We start from the raw sequence: 19,294 nt of genomic DNA, 5'->3' as shown, positions 1-19,294 counted from the left end.
TTTAGGAAAGCTAACATAAATTCAGCTAAACTAACATTCAAGTAAAGCTAAGTTAACCTTAGCCAAGCTAAAGTAACCTGAAATAAGCTTAATCAAGCTAACTAATCTGAATGAGCCCAAAACAACATCAACTTAGTGCAGCTAAACTAGCATAAACCATGCTAAGGAAGACTTACCAGTACTGAGCTAACCCAGCCTGAACTAGCTTAAACTAACCTGTACTAACCTTTAACTCTATCAAGCAATGTTAAATTACATTAACTAAGCTAAGCTCTGCTAAATTAACCTAAATGTACCTTAACTAAGCTAAGCTAGACTAGCCTTAACAAAGCTAAATTAAACATATCTTACCTAAGCTAAGCTATGCTAAGCTAAACTTGGCTCAAACTGAACTGGCCTGAATCAGAGTGTGAGGACGAGTGTTTACCTCTGGAGCTTGGACAGAGTGAGAGCCGTAGCAGATCGACCAAACGGTCCAGGCGTTCACTGGCAGTCCAAACTGGAGGTCAAAGGTCAAAAAGGTTGCAGGGGGCTGTTAGTTACTTTCACCTTTGGACAAAACCAAAGAACAGGAGCCAAGCAGCGTAGCACTAAGTCTTAAAGGATGCTAAACAAGGGAAAGGTTGCTCTGGAGGTTTCATTTTGAGACGCTCCTTCATGTTCATCTGTTTTGACTGACGATAAGCTGCTGTTAGCATGAACGCTATCCTAGCTGATGATCTGATTTATTAACCAGCTTAAAACGAATCCCTTGATTTGATAAGTTCATGTTGATTAAACGCATTAGCCTGCCCTTCGTTAGACTAACTGAAACTCAACATACCACAACGTTAACGACCTCCACGGTGAAGAAGATCTGGAGTCCTACTGGAGACGAGGGACAGGGGTTCCACCCGGGGGTCTGCTCTGAGGCGTTTAGAGAGGAGTTCATCGTCTCTGCGAAACAAAGCTAAAGACAAGCAGACACCCAGTCCTGCCAAGGTTAAGATGTTTGTAGGACTGGTTTTGAGTTTCCTAACCCCCTGCTGTGAAAAGAGCCTGAAGATAAAACCAGATTTCAAATCATCAAGTGTAAAGTGTACAAGCTGTCGCTCACTTTGTGGACCGATTCCTTCAGTGCAAACAGTTTTAATGGACCAGAAAATCAGAAACCACAACCACACACCCACCCACTCACTCATATACAAATCCAGCGGAGACACACTCTCTCTGACATGCTATTCAAAACCGAACACTGCACCGCAGCACAGATACTTTGCCTAATCGCCCTGCAGCTGCAGCACGGCTCTGACCTGAGCCTGGACCGGTTCCTACATCACCCAATGGGTTTTTAATGGAAAACTAAGTCTGGGAGTTTCAGGTGGAGTCAAGCAGGTCAGGGTTAAATTTGGTTCTCATTTCTGTACGCTTTTCCTTTAAGTCAGTTTATTTAGTTTTTCTTTCTTTCTTTCTTTCTTTCTTTCTTTCTTTCTTTTTCTTTTTTGTTTTATTGCAATAAGAAAAATAAGAAAAATAAATATAAAAATAAGTAGAAAAAAAAGTTGACTTTTTTTTCTTTACAAATGTGGTCTATTTATTTATTTTTTGTAAAAAAAACCCAATAACACAAAGTAAGAAACAAACAAATATAATTAATTAAAACATACCTGTCTATTGTCCAATTTCTGGTTAATGTCGTTCCTTTATCTACATCAAACATTATTTGGAAAAAAACACATTTTGATAAAAAAAATCTTCAAGTAATGGGAATAAGCCTAAGATTGTGACGTTTTCCTCAAATTGTTCATGACTCTGTTTTAAAATATGTGTGTTTGTGTAAAATAAAAAGGTTAAAATATTTCTTTCTTTAATTATTATTATTATTATTATTAATATTATTATTATTATTATTATTATTATTATTATTATTATTATTATTATTTAATCGTAGTTATTATGTATTTAACTTTTTTAACTTGTGCATGTAAAAACATAATCCAGCGGTTAAAACCCACAGGACAGGAAGCGGAGACAAGCGGAACCTTTCTTTGACGTGTTTCCGCTCGGTCTATTTTTATCTCCGGACCAGTGCACCTTGAACCTGTCAGAGAAGACTCGATCGTCTTTTCTCCTCGTTTTCTCGATTTTATGACTAATTAACGAACAATTTAACGATGTCTACTTTCACGCATTCACTGCGACACGCGCCGCCCGTCCTCGCGAGGCTGTCTCGCGCCAGAAGCGCAGGAAACTGCGTCAATGCGCCTTTGAAGCTGAAGTTTTCCAGCTGTGGCTCCTCTCATGCGTCATCACCGAGTGCAGTAAATGAAAACACAACCAGCTCCAGGTGTTACACCAGCTCTGCCGGTACCACACCGGTCCGGATCGGGTGTGCCTCCGGGTTCTGGGGGGACACCGCCACCTCAGGTGAGACCCGTTAACTTCCTGCTGCAAACAGACTGTTCCACAGGTGTTCACCTGTCCCAGAGGGACCTGCCCTGACGGTGAGGAGGATCTCTTCATGTTGGCAGACATCAGTAAGGTGTTGGTTTATATTTAAACAGAGCTAGGCTAACAGTGTGCTGTGTGTTCTCAGTGTGGACAGAATGTACAGCATCTGTTCAGCCAATAAAACATTCATTCACCTGTTCAAGCTGACACCTCAACACTGACTGAAAGTGTGATCACACAGTCATTCATTCAGTCATTCATTCATCAGAGGCTTCTGTGGAACACAACCCCACTTCATTTTGAAGAGCACATTTTATGTTAGCATGTGTGCTTCACACACGACCCAGACAGGAAAGAGCAAAACAAGAAAGAAGATGGAGATTAAAAAAAAGGGCAGAGTAAAAAGTAAAATCAGTACAAAGGGGAATGATTAATGAATAAATAAATAAATAAATATAAATGATGAACAAATAAATATAATAAATAAATAAATATAAATGATGAACAAATAAATATAATAAATTAATAAATAAATATAAATGATGAACACATAAATATAATAAATAAATAAATAAATATAAATGATGAACAAATAAATATAATAAATTAATAAATAAATATAAATGATGAACACATAAATATAATAAATAAATAAATAAATATAAATGATGAACAAATCAATATAATAAATTTATAAATAAATATAAATGATGAACAAATAAATATAATAAATAAATAAATATAAATGATGAACAAATAAATATAATAAATTAATAAATAAATATAAATGATGAACACATAAATATAATAAATAAATAAATAAATATAAATGATGAACAAATAAATATAATAAATTAATAAATAAATATAAATGATGAACACATAAATATAATAAATAAATAAATAAATATAAATGATGAACACATAAATATAATAAATAAATAAATAAATATAAATGATGAACAAATCAATATAATAAATTTATAAATAAATATAAATGATGAACAAATAAATATAATAAATAAATAAATATAAATGATGAACAAATAAATATAATAAATTAATAAATAAATATAAATGATGAACACATAAATATAATAAATAAATAAATAAATATAAATGATGAACAAATAAATATAATAAATTAATAAATAAATATAAATGATGAACACATAAATATAATAAATAAATAAATAAATATAAATGATGAACACATAAATATAATAAATTGATAAATGGATAGATTAAAAAAATTGAGTGGCTAAATACTTGAAATTAGTTCATGGTTAAATAATTGAAATAATTAAATAAATAAAAATCAAACAACGATGTAACTGATACAGACCAAGGTTCAGAATAATTAATGCAAATTGAAAGCCAGATTTAAAGGTGCAGTATGTAGAAATCAGAATTTTAGCCACATCCATCATTGAGCAACAGTCTCTGCTTTCCTTCCAGGTGTTCTTCTTCAAGACCAGGCTCATATTGAAAAATGCACTTCACTCTTTCTGTCCCCCACAGTCTGCCGTAGGCAAATATGATCATTCGTTATGTCTGCCCCCTTAAACGGGATCGGCAGTAACGTAAATATAAAAAAGTTTTTTCTAATAATTAATAATGATAACTTAATAAAAAGAAAAACTTTAACTGGTGTAAATGTAAATGTTTTTATTTATACAGCCCTTAACAACAACCCTTTCGGTGAACCAAAGTGCTTTACAAGAGTTGGAAGAAAGCAACAAATAAAACAATTAAAAACAAATAGAAGCAATAACAGCAATAAAAGATCTAAAAAAGAAATAAAAACAGACTAAAAGTAAAAGTTTCACCATACTGCTGGGTATTAAAAGCCATCCTAAATAAATATGTCTTCAGTCTGAGTTTGAAGAAGCCCAGGTCAGAAATGTTGGAGACAAAACCTCAATTCAGTCTCAAATCTAGAGACAAAGCCAATAAACTCTCTGCGTGTTGTTTGTCCAAGTGCTGTTGCCGTACCTGGTTCATTCAGTGTTGGTGATGGATTGAAAAAGCTTTAAATGTGTGTGTGTGTGTGTGTGTGTGTGTGTGTGTGTGTGTGTGTGTGTGTGTGTGTGTGGACAGTGCCTCAGCTGATCTACAGCGGGAAGCTGGACTTCCTGGTGTTTGACTACCTCAGTGAGATCACCATGTCTCTGCTCACCGCCGCCAAAACCAAGATGCCTGTGAGTGATCACGCCCACACGGATCCTCTGCTCCCTGTGCCTGCAGTGCCTGCTCCCTGCCAGCAGGGGGCGGCGTGGTGCCTCCACAGTAACTCACAGCACCATGATGTTTGTGTCTCTGCAGAATCTGGGCTACACTCCAGACTTTGTCCAGGTGGCTCTCGCCCCGTTCATCAACGACATCCACAGGAAAGGTGAGTCAGGACGCCGCGTCCTCTGACATCATCATGTAAACAAACTCTGTGAGTTCATCAGTGTGACTGTGAGCCCGCAGGTATCCGTGTGGTCAGTAACGCAGGAGGCGTGAACCCTCTGGCGTGCGCCGAAGCCATCCAGGAGGTCGTAAAGAAGGCGGGCCTTGACCTCAAAGTGGCGGTAGTGACAGGCGATGACCTCATGCCTCATGTAAGAGCTCTGTGGTATGACATCATCATGACACCTGTTTGAAGACACACCTCCTCATCTTCACCTGTCTCCTCTCTCCTCGTTGTCTCAGAGGAGCGGTCTGTCTGAAGTAAAGATGGCGGACGACGGCAGCAGACAGGCGCTGCCTAAAACCCTCCACAGCATGAACGCGTACCTGGGGTACACACACACACACACACACACACACACACACACACACACACACACACACACACACACACACGCTGTTCCCGTACCTTAATGAAAATGAAACTTGGACGCTCCTCTCCTCTCTCTCTTTGTGCGCTCAGGGCTGAACCGATCCGTCGCTGTCTGGACCTGGGCGCTCACATCGTGGTCACGGGGCGCTGTGTGGACAGCGCGGTGGCTCTGGGCCCGCTCATGCACTCTGTACGTGGGTTTGAGCGCCCGTCTGTTGAAGCGTTCAGTGAAGTGACTCATAGAGAAACATGCTTTAACTTGTGTGTGGCGTTTTCTCTGTGACAGTTCGGATGGGGGAGGGGCGACTACGACCTGCTGGCGGCTGGAAGGTAAGACGGAGGGTTTGGTCGAACTGCCCAGAGCTGACCTTGATTCAGTCTGATTCAGTTTCCTGTTGGAGCTGCCGTGTGGCTGCGTGTCGTCCTCACGTCAACTCGTCCGTCAGTCTCGCAGGTCACCTGATCGAGTGTGGCGCTCAGAGCACGGGCGGGATCTTCACCGACTGGCACAAAGTTCCTGACTGGTGAGAGGAAGTCAAACAGTTCTTATTCACTTCTAATTGTCTGGCTCTCAGGAAGCTTCCACCACTGTTGCATGCTACAAAGTCAGCTTAACAACTCCTGTGTGAAACTTTTTCTTTTACTGCGCTTCACCAATCTGTGATGTCACAAGTTGAGCACGCTTTGTGTTTATTTCTTGTTCGACTTTTCAATATGGAAACTTTGGAGAGAGTCACAGTCACAGGCCTTTTAAAATTTGGAATACTTCAAAAACTTCTCCAAACTTTTTTTTGAAATCAGATCAAAAAAGTCATCATATAAAAAAAAAAAATTTAAAGCATAAAAAAATTCTGGATAATTTTTTTTTTTTTTTAATAATTGTTTTGAAAAGTCAAAATGCTTGTTGTGAGTAAGAGTTCTGTACAGGGTCAGAAATCTTTTTTTAAGTACGGGAAATATTTTGAAAAAATTCAGAATTCAATTCAAAATGTCAGACTTCTGAGACAAAAATATAGAAATATTTATATATATTTTTATTTTCTCAGAAGTCTGACATTTTTACTAATTCTGACTTTCAAAAAATCAGAATTATTAAAAAAAAAAGGCCTTAAATATATTTTTTTAATCCACCTTTTCTCAAAGAGTCACAAGCCTTTAAAAAACTTGGAATTCTTAAATAAATGTCCTCACTTTTTTTTTCAAATCTGATAAAAACCGTCATCATGTATAAAAACAGATTCCATAATTCTTTTTTTTTTTTTTTTTATATTTGTTTCTAAAAGTCAAAATGCTTGTTGTGAGTAAGAATTCTGTACTGGGTCAGAAATCTTTTTTAAGTATAGGAAATATTTTTTAAAAATTCTGAATTCAATTCAAAATATCAGACTTCTGAGAAACAAAATATATATATTTATTTAATTTTTCTCAGAAGTCTGACACTTTTTATAATTCTGACTTTCAAAAAGTCAGAATTATTTTTTTTTAAAAAGGCAGAAAATATGTTATTTTTAAATCCACCTTTTCTCAAAGAGTCACAGGCTTTTAAAAACTTGGAATTCTTAAAAAAATGTCCTAATTTTTTTAAATCAGATTAAAAAAAAAGATTTTAAAACATAAAAAAAATTCTCAATAATTTTTTTTTTTTTGTATTTGTTTTTAAAAGTCAAAATGCTTGTTGTGAGTAAGAGTTCTGTACAGGGTCAGAAATCTTTTTTTAAGAAGAGTATCAGAGGATGAACAAACTGCGGGGCAGGAACAAACCATCTGATGGAACTAACGTTGTGTTTTGTTTCTCAGGGACAACATGGGGTTCCCGGTGGTGGAGTGCTCCAGCGACGGCTCCTTCATCCTCTCCAAACCGCCAAAAACCGGCGGCCTGGTCTCCTTCGGCACCGTGGCCGAGCAGCTGGTGTACGAGATCGGAGACCCCCGCAGATACCTGCTGCCCGACGTCATCTGTGACTTCAGCCGTGTGGTCATCAAGAAAGTGCGGGGTATGACACACACACACACACACACACACACACACACACACACACGCACACACACACGCTGACACAGAGTGGTGTCTGGGAAGCGACCAGCAGCTGAACTGTGACTGTTTTTCTAACCCACAAACACTGGTCAGGAAGCTTAAACAAACTCTGAGCGACCCCGGACTGAACCGCTCACCCTCCTCTGACCTGAAGCTCCGCTGCTTATCAGCGCGCAGACATTAATTCCTCCTCTTCATCCAAACCAAACACGCTCCTCTCACCCAGATCGAACTCCTCCACACCCCGCCTGCAGCCCTGAACCTCCACATGAACCCTGAAACCACCACGAGATCCCTCCTCCCTGATGAGACCCTGAAGAGACCCTAAAGAGACCTTAATGAGCCCCTGATGAGACCTGGAGCTTCCTCTGCTCATTAACTCATTTTCTTAAAGATTTGACGCCCTGCAGCTCGTTCGTGGAGGTGTAAACACCGACCGTCTACACTCCCTGTGCTGGGTTTGAGTAAATCCTCCTCCACATCATGTGTGCAGGGATAAAATCAGTCATGGCCCAACAGAAGCAGTGACTCCTCCGTGACCCCCACACCACCCAGATCCTGCAGCAGCGCTCAGTATATCTTCCTCCTACAGGCTGACCCAGAGTGAACCGCAGGATCCACCAGAAGTAGGTCAGTGTGGTCTGAAGAGGAACCAGCTGACGGACGTTCAGTCAGCTCTGATTTAAACCTGAAAAAGTCTGAAAATCATGGAAAGAAACACGACTGAACTCTGCCTAACAGACCAGAGAAGCTGTACGCCACAGAAACTAAGAGATAAGTAAGTGTTTCTGTGACAAGTCAGAGGAAAAAAACTTTTTTTCACCACTTTTACTTCAAACTAAAAAAACATTAGAGGAGCTTGAATTCTACAACAAAAACAACAAAAGAAAAAAACAAAAAAACCCAAAAAAGTCAGAGTACTTTACAGATGTCAGAAATATTTTTCAAAATTAAAAAAAGAAATAAATGGTCAGATTTGTTTTTTAATAGTCAAAGAGATGAGACGTTCTTCAAAAAAGTCTGAATCCTGTAAAAAAAAAATCATTTCAGAAAATTCAGTTTTTTTTTTTTTTACTATTTTTACATAAAACTAAAAAAACCTTTGGAGGAGCTTGAATTCTACAACAAAAACAACAAAACACAGCTAGTTTTTTGGAAAGTCAAACTTTTTGAAAAATGTAGAATTCTCAAAAAAGTGAATGAAATAAAAAAAAAAGAATTAAAAAATATATTTTAAAAAAAGTCACAATTCTGAACTGGTTTTTAAAGGTAAGAAAAATCCTTGAAAAATGACAGAATTAAAAAAAAATCAGGAACATTTTTCAAAGAATCAAAATCTTTACGGTCAGTCTTAAAATGTACTTTAAGTTTTTTTTTTCTTTTTAAAAGTCAAAGTACTTTACAGATGTCAGAAATGTTTTTCAAAACTAAAAAAGATTTTTTTAAAAAAAATTTTCTTAAATAGTCAGATTTTTTTAATAGTAAGCGACATACTTCAAAAATTCAAAATTTTGAAAAAAAAATCTGAAAAATTGAAGTCTTTTAACATTTTTCTTAAAAAGTCAGATATTTAAAAAAAAAAAAAAAAGACTTCTTGGTTCTTTGAAAATGTCAGAAAAATATATTTTTAAAAAGTCACAATTCCTTAAAAAAGTTAGGATCATGAAATAAAATTTTTAAACGTCCTGAATCTGATTTAACAAAAGATAAACGTCTGAATTGCAAACTTTAATTGTAACATTTGATTCCTGAGAAAATCTAAAAAAGTTTAAAAAAATGTGACTTTTATCCCAGAATTCAGAGTGAATCAAGCAGCGAATCAGACTTTAACATGGGGCTCTATGGGGACTGGCTCACTGCTGAGACACCCTCTAGTGGCCGAAAGAGGAACTGTACTGAGTTTAACTCTGGAAGCTCACAGACATATTTGACTGAGTTAATCCCAGTTTCCAGAGCTGGACTGAAGTGAACTGGGTCTAATCTCTGAACCCTTTGGGGGTTCTGGATGTGGACTTCCAGCCGCTGTGGAGCTGAAACTGTAAATACTTCAGTCTAATTTGGCCTCCCATGAAGCCCTCAGCCTCGTTTGACCACTCCATGACCTCTGGAGTTCACCGCTTTCACACGGAGACGCCAGGAACGTGACCTGAGGATGACCCGTGTCCGCAGCCCGTGGTGGGGTTCAGGCCGCCGCGGACAGAGTGCTGCGTGATGTTTGGATGAAAAGATAGAGGAAGAACGTGTTCCTGTTTCTGAGCGGTCACGGGTTGCTGGCTCACCCACACACTCCTCACACTCCTCTCAGGGAGCGCGGTCTGAATGAGTCAGGTCTCACCTCCCTCACAATGACTCACCTGAGTGTGTTTCCAGGTGTGGAGGGCGGAGCCGTGAGAGTGACCGGAGCCAGAGGCCACGCCCCGTCACCGGACTACAAGGTGAGACACGGTCAGGGCGCCCTGAAGTCTGACCGCTCCCCCCTGTCACAGACATCTCACCTGACTTCCTGTCCCGCCCCCCCCAGGTGTGTGCGACCTACATGGACGGGTTCCGGGCCACGGCGGTGTGTCCGGTTGGCGGGCCCAGAGCGTCGGAGAAGGCTCGGCGAACCGCAGAGAGCATCATCAAACGGTGCGAGTCAAGACTGGACTCTGTGTGTGTTGGTGCTTCTTTTATGGGTTTCTGAGTATATACCTGTGTGTGTGTGTGTGTGTGTGTGTGTGTGTGTGTGTGTGTGTGTGTGTGTGTGTGTGTAGGACCAAGCGGATGTTTAAGCAGCTGGGTCTGGATGATTTCAGCTCCGTTAACATCCAGGTGCTGGGAGCTGAGGACACGTACGGAGAGAACGCTCAGACCAAGGTATCACACACTCGTCTCTCCTCCTCTTCCTCCACCCCTCGCTGGCTCACACACTGCCATCCCAGAGGCGCTTTGGGGTCAGACTAAATCCTGTTTCACGCTGCTGAACCCTCCTTCTGTCACTCGTCTGTTCCTCTAGAGGTCGGGGTCACGGTTTTCACGTCTCCGACCTCACACACTCCTTTAGGGCTGTTCTGTTCCTCTTTCACACCTCACACACACTTCCTCCTCCTGGTGCTGTGTGTCTGTGTGTTAGCTCTGGTTTGTGGGGTTGTTGGAGGCAGCAGGAAGTGGATTTCACCGCTCCTCGCTGTGTGTGTGTGTCTCTGACTCTTCAGGGCAGCAGGGAGGCCGTGCTCTGGATGTCGGCCCATCACAAACAGAAGAAAGCTCTGGAGCTGTTCGCCAGAGAGATCGCTCCTGCAGGGACCGGCATGGGTACACACACACACACACACACACACACACACACACACACACACACACACACACACACACAAAGTTCAAGAGTGAAACTATGCACACGCTGCTCCACTGACCCTGAACTCTGTCCTCTGATTGGTTTATTTATATCTTCCCCTCATCATCATCTTCACAGCAATGAGAAAGCAGCTGCAGGCTGTGTGTGTGTGTGTGTGTGTGTGTGTGTGTGTGTGTGTGTGTGTGTGTGTGTGTGTGGGTGTGTGTGTGTGGATAAGGAAGGTTTTGTCCTCTTCAGCCTGGTGGTAACTTTATCGTCTCTCTGCTCCTCACTCAGCTCCTGGACTGACGGGCATCGTGGGCGGACGTCCTCGAGTGTGAGTCCTTGACGTCTTCGCCCTGATGATGTTTCTCTACAGAGGAGGATTAGGGCTTCAGTAAATAACAATATATATACACTCTAAGAAGAAAAAAAAATCCTCTTAAAAGTCTGAATTTTTATTAAAAATTAAAAAAAATTTAAAGGTTAGAGATTTTTTAAAGTGTCAAAAACAGTTTTGAAAAAGTAAAAAAAGTAAAAACTATTTTGTAAATCTCATTCTGAAAAATTCAGGGGTCTTTTTTTCCAGCACTTTTACCTAAAACTATGAAACCTTAAAGGAGTTTTAATCCTTACAAAGTAAAGCAAAAAAAAACACCATTTATTATGGAAAGTCAGACTTTTTGATAAAGTAGAATTTAAAAAAGATTGATTAAAATTTAAAAAAATAAATAATTAAACGAAAAATATGTTTTAAAAAGTCTGAATTCCTGTCAAAAGTTAAATATTTTAGATGTCAGAGTTTTTTAAAAGTGTCAAAAATATTTTTTTTTAAAGTAAAACATTTTTTTTCATCACTTTTACTTACAACTATGAAACCTCTAAGGAGTTTAAATTCTTAAAAAGCAAAAAAACAAAAAATCAAAAAAACACCAGTTATTATAGAAAGTCAGACTTTCTGAAAATTATAAACTTCAAAAAAGTGAATAGAATTAAAAAAATAAATAGTTGAATTAAAAATATATTTTAAAAAGTCTGAATTCCTATCAAAAGTTAAAATATTTTAGATTTCAGAGTTTTTTAAAAGTGTCAATTTTATTTTTTTTTTAAAGTAAAACTTTTTTTTTCACCACTTTTACTTAAAACTATGAAACCTCTAAGGAGTTTTAATTTTTTTAAAGCAAAAAAACAAAATAAATTATAGAAAGTCAGACTTTTTCAGAAACAAACTTCAAAAAAGTGAATGAAAGTAAAAAATAAAAAAATATTTTAAAAAGTCGTGATCAAATTAAAGGTGAGGATTTTTTTTTTAAATACAAGGTGAGAAATATATTTTTTCAAAAAGCAGAACCATTGTTTAAGGTGAAAAAACCTTATAAAAACGTCAGATTTGTTATTGTTTAATTAATTAATTAATTAATTTATTAATTTATTTGTCTGAGGGGCTCTTAAAAAAGTTATAAAAAAAAATATTTTTATTATAAAAGGTCAAAATCTTTAAAAGCATCAGAAATATTTTTCAAAAAAGTCAGAAACTTTTTAAGTTAAGTGAGAAAAAACAAAGGTTAGAGTTTTTAACAGAGGTCACAGTCGTCAGTTATCCTAACGACTTTTATTTGTAACAAAATGACTTTATATTTTACCTGTACAGGTTAATTTCCTTGTGTTTTCACCTATCATTGCAAACTTTTCCCACTGTGACCATTTTCACCTGAGCTCACAACTTTTTCTCCAGAACATTAAAACTTTTTCCTGTCAGATGACTCAGCATTTTTAGGTCACATGACATTTTGATTCTCTTAAAAACAGATTTATTTTCAGGTAAATCTACGTCTTCATTACTCGTATTTTAACAGCAACATGACTTTTTCCATGTGAAATCACACCTTGATTTCATTGGTCAGTTTTCTTTGAACTGTTTTATTCTTGTGTTGATTTATTAAAACAACTCTGTTTCTGAAGCCAAACAAATCATGTGTGTAAGTTAGAGTTTATTTTTTTATAGAAGTTTTTTAAATGTATGGCTTTCTCCCAACATTTTGACTTTGATAACATTACGCCAGTATTCCTACAACATAACAACTTACTCCTCTTAATTTAGCGTCTTTATTGTTGAAATATTCATCTGGGAACAAAATCACGTTTTCTCATAAAAGTTAAACTTTAATAATCTGAAAAATGACAACCCTTTTTTTTTGGAGCATTGCTCCTTTAATGAAGAAACCTGGTGACTTTATTATCACTTTTGATGGGCTACTCCTCTTAAAAAAATCACCTTTCAGATTCTAACTAAATGTCTTTTGGTTTTCACGTTTCTGTCTGCAGGTCTCCCGTGCTGAAGCCGTTTTTCTTCCTACACCCGAAGTCTCAGCTCAAGGTTGGTTTTTTAAGATCAAACCAGAAACCGCTTCGCTGAAGTCGCTTTGGCGTCATTAACAGTCACGGCTCATTGGCTGGTGAACTCCTGCAGGTCCATGTTCATGTCGGTGGGGAGCTGGTGGAGTCCTTCACAGAGGCGGAGCCAGACACACCTGGGGAGGAGGCCCCTCCCACTTTAGAGGAGGAGGAGCACGACAAAGGTAAACACACTCGCTCCTGAGGCTGGGCTGTTACTCAGAGGGTCCTGACGGGGTCTCTGTAACCTCTGAGGTGAGACTGAAGAGTCCTGCAGAGTTAAAGTGGTTTTAAAAAGTAGTGTTTGTGTAGTTACTGCTGTCTGCCAACAGAGGGCGCACCTCACTGCTCACCTCACTTCAAAAACACATTTTTTAAATTAAACACCAAAAAAACATTTACTGAAACACCAGCATCTTCAAAATCAACCTCTGATAAACACTGGTTCACACCTCCTGCTGTGTGTGTGTGTGTGTGTGTGTGTGTGTGTGTGTGTGTGTGTGTGTGTGTGTGTGTGTGTGTGTGTGTGTGTGTGTGTATTTTCAATTCCCCCAAAGAGCTCACGCTGTGCTTTTTTATCCTTTCACCAAGGCTGGGCTCACGTGGCCTCACAAAACACACAAAACACTCTTGTTACACACACACACGCACACGCACACACACACACACACACACACACACACACACACACACACACACACACACACACACAGAAAATTGTATTTAGCATTAAGAATGAAGGAACCAGCAGCTGAGGTGTAGCTCAGCTGTGCAGCAGGACGTGTGGGCTCAGGACGCGTTCGCTGCAGAAACTTGAAGCACATGGAGCTGAAAGCAGGACTTCTGGTTTAACTGTGTGAGGTGTGTGAGGAGAGTGTGTGTGCAGAGTGTGTGTGCAGAGCCCTGGCTGCGTCACGGCCTTCCTCACATTCCTCCCAGGAACAGAAAGGCTCCTTCAGACACAGAAAACAAACCAGAGAGGAGAAAAGGCTGTGAGGTGCAGGAGGAGGAGAGGAGCTGCTGTGATTAATATTCATTCACCTGTTTTCATGTCAAAGAAAAGTCTCAGCTGGGATTCATCTCCTCTTTTTCCCCTGGGAGAGACATTCACTCCTTTTCTTCAGACTGAAAATCAAAGCATCAACAGGTTCAAGTGTCTGGAAACAGACATCACTAATGGATCAGTCAGCACGCAGGCAGAGGTAATCAATCTGTGATCAACCCATTCGTCCAAACAGGAGACACAGAGGACAGAGGGAGTAAATCTAAAAATGTTATCTATCAAACTGTGTTCAAAACATTTAAACATCCGGTTTTCATTTGGAGCTCTAGAAAAACACTCTGGAGTTCAGTGATGAGTCAGAGTTCAGGCCAAAATCACTCAACTCAGTAACTCTAGGATTCTGTGATTAGAGACATCTGTCTGGAATTGTTAAGGATTTAAATCAGCGTTTCCAGGGTCTCTGAGATTTGAGTCCAAGATTCTAGAATTTTGGCACTGAAGTCCAAGATTCTAGAATTCGGTGTTTATTTTTACAGATTCAAAAACTCTGTGAGTAAAGGCAGAATTTAAGACAAAAGTCGGGGATTCTAGAATCCTTCAGTTAAATTCAGGGATTCCAGAATTCTAAAATAACAGAAATTAGAAATTGTGGTCAGAGATTCTAGAAATCTGTGATTAAAATCAGGGATTTTGGATTTGAGCTTGGATCGTGGGATGCTGTAATTCTCAAATTTAAGGAATTTTCGAATTCTGAAATTGAAGTCAGTGATTCGAGAATTTTGGAAAATAAGGAAAAAAATTCTGGAATTTTAAGATTGAAATCAGAGGTTCTAGAATTCTTCAATTAAATTCGTGGATTCTGGAACTCTAAAATAACAGATTCTAGAAATTAAAAATTGAAGTCAGAGATTCCAGAATTCTGTGATTAAAATCGGGGGTTTTGGATTTCAGGTTGGACTGAGGGATTCTGTAATTCTGGAATTAAGTTTAGGAATTTTGGAATTCAGAGATTGACATCATGGATTCTAGAATTTTGACATTAGAGGAAATCCCAGAATGTAAGATTGAAATTGGGGATTCTAGAACTCTAGAATTAATTCCAGAATCTTTGAGATTACAGTCAGATTCTGGAATTTTGAGATTCAAATCAGGGGTTGTAGAATTCTGTGATTTAAGGCTGAGATTCTGGAATCCTGCACTGGCCCGCCAGGGTCCAGAAAAGATGCACTAAAGGAGAGCGGTCAGTTGTTATTTGTCCAGAGGTTTCAGAGTTTGTGTTTGGGTCGTTTGTTTCTCAGCCTGAGCTTCTTCCTGCTCCACGTTGGACGTGATGGTGCAGATTCTTATTGTTGTTTTGACCGTCCTCACTGTTTGTTTCTTTTTCACTTTACTTTGTGCATCATTTGCATGTTCAGAATACAGCATTCATCCATTCATTTATTCATCCATTCATTCATTCATTTATTCATCCATTCATTCATTCATTTATTCATCCATTCATTCATCCATTCATTCATCAATTCATTCATTCATTCATTTATTCACTTATTCATTCTTCCCTGAGCCCAGTTCTGTTTGTTTGCCCAGGTGAGAATGATGAGCTCAGACTTCCTCACACACACACACACACACACACACACACACACACACACACACACGCACGCACACACACACACACACACACACAAACACACACACACAGTAAAGGCTTGGACTGGGTGGAAACAAACGGTTGCTGGCAGGAGAACTGGAGGAGTCCTTGCTGGCTTCCTTCTTCAGTCCGGGCCAGCCGGGCCACGTGAACTCCTCTGATCTGGTTTTCTGGTCTCTGTCCAGAGCTGCCCAGCGGACCACACAGCTACAGGCTGGAGGAGCTGGCGTACACCAGGAGCGGGGACAAAGGAGACTCTGCTAACATCGGTGAGCTTCATGACCTGTCTCAGCCTCACCCTCTCCCACAGTGTGTTACCTTTCCTCTGTCCTCTGTCCTCTGTCCTCACTCCCCTGTCCTCTGCCCTGTGTCCTCTGTCCTCTGTCCTCTGTTCTCTGTCCTCTGTCCTTACTCCTCTGTCCTCTGCCCTGTGTCCTCTGTCCTCTGTCCTCACTCCTCTCCTCTGTCCTCTGTCCTCTGTCCTCTGTCCTCACTCCTCTGTCCTCTGTCCTCACTCCTCTGTCCTCACTCCTCTGTCCTCTGTCCTCTGTCCTCACTCTTCTGTCCTCTGTCCTCTGTCCTCACTCCTCTCCTCTGTCCTCTGCCCTCTGTCCTCACTCCTCTGTCCTCTGTCTTCTGTCCTCACTCCTCTGTCCTCACTCCTCTGTCCTCTGTCCTCTGTCCTCACTCCTCTGTCCTCTGTCCTCACTCTTCTGTCCTCTGTCCTCTGTCCTCTGTCCTCACTCTTCTGTCCTCTGTCCTCTGTCCTCTGTCCTCACTCCTCTGTCCTCACTCCTCTGTCCTCTGTCCTCTGCCCTCTGTCCTCACTCCTCTGTCCTCTGTCCTCTGTCCTCTGTCCTCTGTCCTCACTCCTCTGTCCTCTGTCCTCTGTCCTCTGTCCTCACTCCTGTCCTCTGTCTCTGATCCAGGAGTGGTCGCTCGGCATCCCCTCTTCTTCCCCTACCTGAAGAAACACCTGACTTCTTCTGTGGTGGAGGAATACTTCTCCCACCTCATCCAGCCCGGGGCCAAGGGCGCCGTCACCCGGTGAGGACATGTTCAACCTGGCTGTTAGCTGTTAGCTGTTAGCTGTCAGCTGTTAGCTGTTAGCTGTTAGCTGGTAGCTTTGACACAGTAAACATTATAACGTGTTTGAAGTGATGAACCACTTTACACTCCTCCACCCAGGAAACAGATTTCTACAGAGCACACACACCCTTCCTCTTTCTATCTCTCACACACACACACACACACACACACACACACACACACACACACACACACACACACACACACACACACACACACACACACAAATTGGCCTCTGTGGTTGGTGTAATCACTGTCAGACGTCGGCCTTCAGCAACAAGACACAACACGGCAAAAACAAGACGCAGAATCTGCGGTTGGACGTATATTACTCACACACACACACACACACACACACACACACACACACACACACACACACACACACACACACACACACTCGTGGAGCAGAGCTAGCACGGCGCTCAGACTGGAGGGAAACCGCAGTAACCTCCTCCGTGTTCTCTCCTCGTCATCTTCTCTAGTTGTTTATCTGCGGGGCCGCCAGCTCGGCTCCTCGTCTGGTTTTCAGTCGCTCACAAACTTTGGTTGGAAGGTTGAAACTGTGGCGGCGTAAACCTGAACGAATCACAAACTGTCTCTCCTTCCTTTCAGTTTTTCTTGTGAATATCAGAAACTTCTCGTGATGACTTCCTGGAGTGGTGGCTGTGAGGTTTTCCAGACCTAAAAAATCGAATGTGAAGAAATGACGGTAAACTCTGTAAAGTCAGAACCCGTCTGCCCGGCCTTCCCCAGCTGTTTGCCATATTTTGTCCACAAACACAATGAAAGGAGATCCCTAATCCTGTTTGAAACATCTCAACCGTGTCAGCGGCTCCAGTTTCAAACAAACAAAAAGCCAAACGGACTCCAGATTTGTTCCAGCGCTGCAGACTCTGAAGGAAGCTGCGGTTTCAATTATTTCACTGAAGTCAGATGGAAAACCACAAGAAGCCGAGAGGAACGAGACACAGCGCTGTAAACTCCACAGAGCCCCATGATGACCCTCCTCCGAGGTGACCTCGCTTGAGTCGGGGACGAGTCAGGGACATATCGGGGACGAGTCAGGGACATATCGGGGACGAGTAGACACAACAGCAGCTGGAGGTTTGATGTTTGGACGTCTGGAAGCTCAGGGTGTTCACCATTTCCACAAACTTTCAGCTGCTCGAGGACACGTGTGGAAAAAATGAACAACACAAGTTCATTAGAATGAGGTCAAAGCAGCAAAATCAAATCAAAGTTACACAATGAGGTCAAAGCTGTACAATACGGTAAAAGTAGCACAATAAGGTCAGAGCAGTCAAATTTGATCAAATCAAATACAAAGTTATCAATGCAGCAGAATGAGGTCAAAGCAGTAGAAAACATTCAAAGTAACACAGCTAGGTCCAAGTAATAGACTTCAATTCAGCTCACCAATGTTATCAAAGCAATAGAATGAGGTCAAAGTAATTTAATGAGGTCAACATAATTGGAATAAGATCAGAGTGAAAGACTTAAAGTTGAGGCAATACAAGGAGATCAAAACAAAACCGTATGATAAAAATAGTACATTCAGGTCAAAGAGGTGCAACTGCAAATCAACAGAATGAGGTCAAAGCAATTTAATAAGGTCAAAGTGTTCAAAAAGAGGCCAAAGAAACAAAATAAAGGCAAAAAATTGAATGAGGTCAAAGTAATAGAGTGAGATCAGAGCAGTAGGATTAGTGAAAATCAATAGAATGAGGTCAAAGCAGGAGAATAAGGTCAAACTAATAAAATGAAATCAAAGCTGTAAAATTAGCGCAAAGCAACAGAATGAGGTCAAATCAATAGAATGAGGTCAATGTAATATTATGTTATCAAAGCTTGACAGTGAGATCACCACAATGGTCAAAGTGAAAGAATGAGGTCAAAGCGATAAAGTGAGTTCAACACAATGGAATAAGATCAGAGTAAAAGAATGAAAGGTGAAGCAATACAAGGAGGTCAAAACAATAGAGTATGTTAAAAAAATAGTTCAATCGGGTCAAAGAAGTACAATTGGTGCAGAGCAATAAAATGAGGTCAAAGTGTTAGAAAGATGTCAAAGCAGTAGAATTAGTGTAAGTAATAGAATGAGGTCAAATCAATAGAATGAGGTCAGTGTAATAAAATGAAATCAAAGCTTGACAGTGAGATCACCACAATGGTCAAAGTGATAGAATGAGGTCAAACAATACCAAAACAACAGAAATGAAACAAAAACAACATTTTTAAAACACAGCTTTTTGTTGTCTTCCAGTTTCACTGTTGAGCCACAGGGGGTGCTGTTGTGCAGAGTATAAACTTGAGATGCAAATGCTGCAAAAGAGGGGCACCGGAAAAATCAAAGGATTGTGGGAAACACACGGCGGACGTGTTTGAGCGATGAGTCATGGCGCAGCGTGTTAGCGGTTAGCTTAATGAAGATGGCGCGGCAGTAAAGCTCGCTGACCTGCGTCTCCTCTCACACCCCGAAACGCCGCCCCGCCGCCAGCAGCGTTTCATTAGAGCGCCTCTACTGCTTGTTAAAGCTGCAGGAGGCC

The 19,294-nt window shown here is 40.3% G+C and overlaps 1 protein-coding gene across 1 annotated transcript in view; it reads left to right on the top strand.

Moving 5' to 3' along the window:
- The first annotated feature begins 2,027 nt into the window (after positions 1–2,027).
- The window catches only part of LOC141784269 (uncharacterized), a 24,303-nt gene continuing 7,036 nt past the window's right edge, over positions 2,028–19,294 (top strand). The window contains exons 1-18 of the mRNA XM_074662045.1: positions 2,028–2,406; positions 4,531–4,631; positions 4,756–4,825; positions 4,906–5,036; positions 5,128–5,216; positions 5,348–5,447; positions 5,544–5,587; positions 5,704–5,781; positions 7,055–7,251; positions 9,663–9,727; positions 9,814–9,920; positions 10,046–10,148; positions 10,487–10,586; positions 10,906–10,945; positions 12,934–12,985; positions 13,079–13,187; positions 15,842–15,925; positions 16,586–16,703. Of these exons, the coding sequence (XP_074518146.1) occupies positions 2,154–2,406; positions 4,531–4,631; positions 4,756–4,825; positions 4,906–5,036; positions 5,128–5,216; positions 5,348–5,447; positions 5,544–5,587; positions 5,704–5,781; positions 7,055–7,251; positions 9,663–9,727; positions 9,814–9,920; positions 10,046–10,148; positions 10,487–10,586; positions 10,906–10,945; positions 12,934–12,985; positions 13,079–13,187; positions 15,842–15,925; positions 16,586–16,703 (1,841 nt within the window). The 5' untranslated portion in view covers positions 2,028–2,153. The remainder of the gene's footprint in view (positions 2,407–4,530; positions 4,632–4,755; positions 4,826–4,905; positions 5,037–5,127; positions 5,217–5,347; positions 5,448–5,543; positions 5,588–5,703; positions 5,782–7,054; positions 7,252–9,662; positions 9,728–9,813; positions 9,921–10,045; positions 10,149–10,486; positions 10,587–10,905; positions 10,946–12,933; positions 12,986–13,078; positions 13,188–15,841; positions 15,926–16,585; positions 16,704–19,294) is intronic.

The sequence above is a fragment of the Halichoeres trimaculatus genome, unplaced genomic scaffold, assembly GCF_033239565.1.
Source record: "Halichoeres trimaculatus isolate MK-OKI-2021-1 unplaced genomic scaffold, fHalTri1.1 fHalTri1_scaffold_22, whole genome shotgun sequence".
In the NCBI taxonomy this organism is placed as follows: Eukaryota; Metazoa; Chordata; class Actinopteri; order Labriformes; family Labridae; genus Halichoeres; species Halichoeres trimaculatus.
The sequence above is the reverse complement of the archived record's forward strand: the minus strand, read 5'-3'. Positions and strand labels throughout refer to the sequence as shown.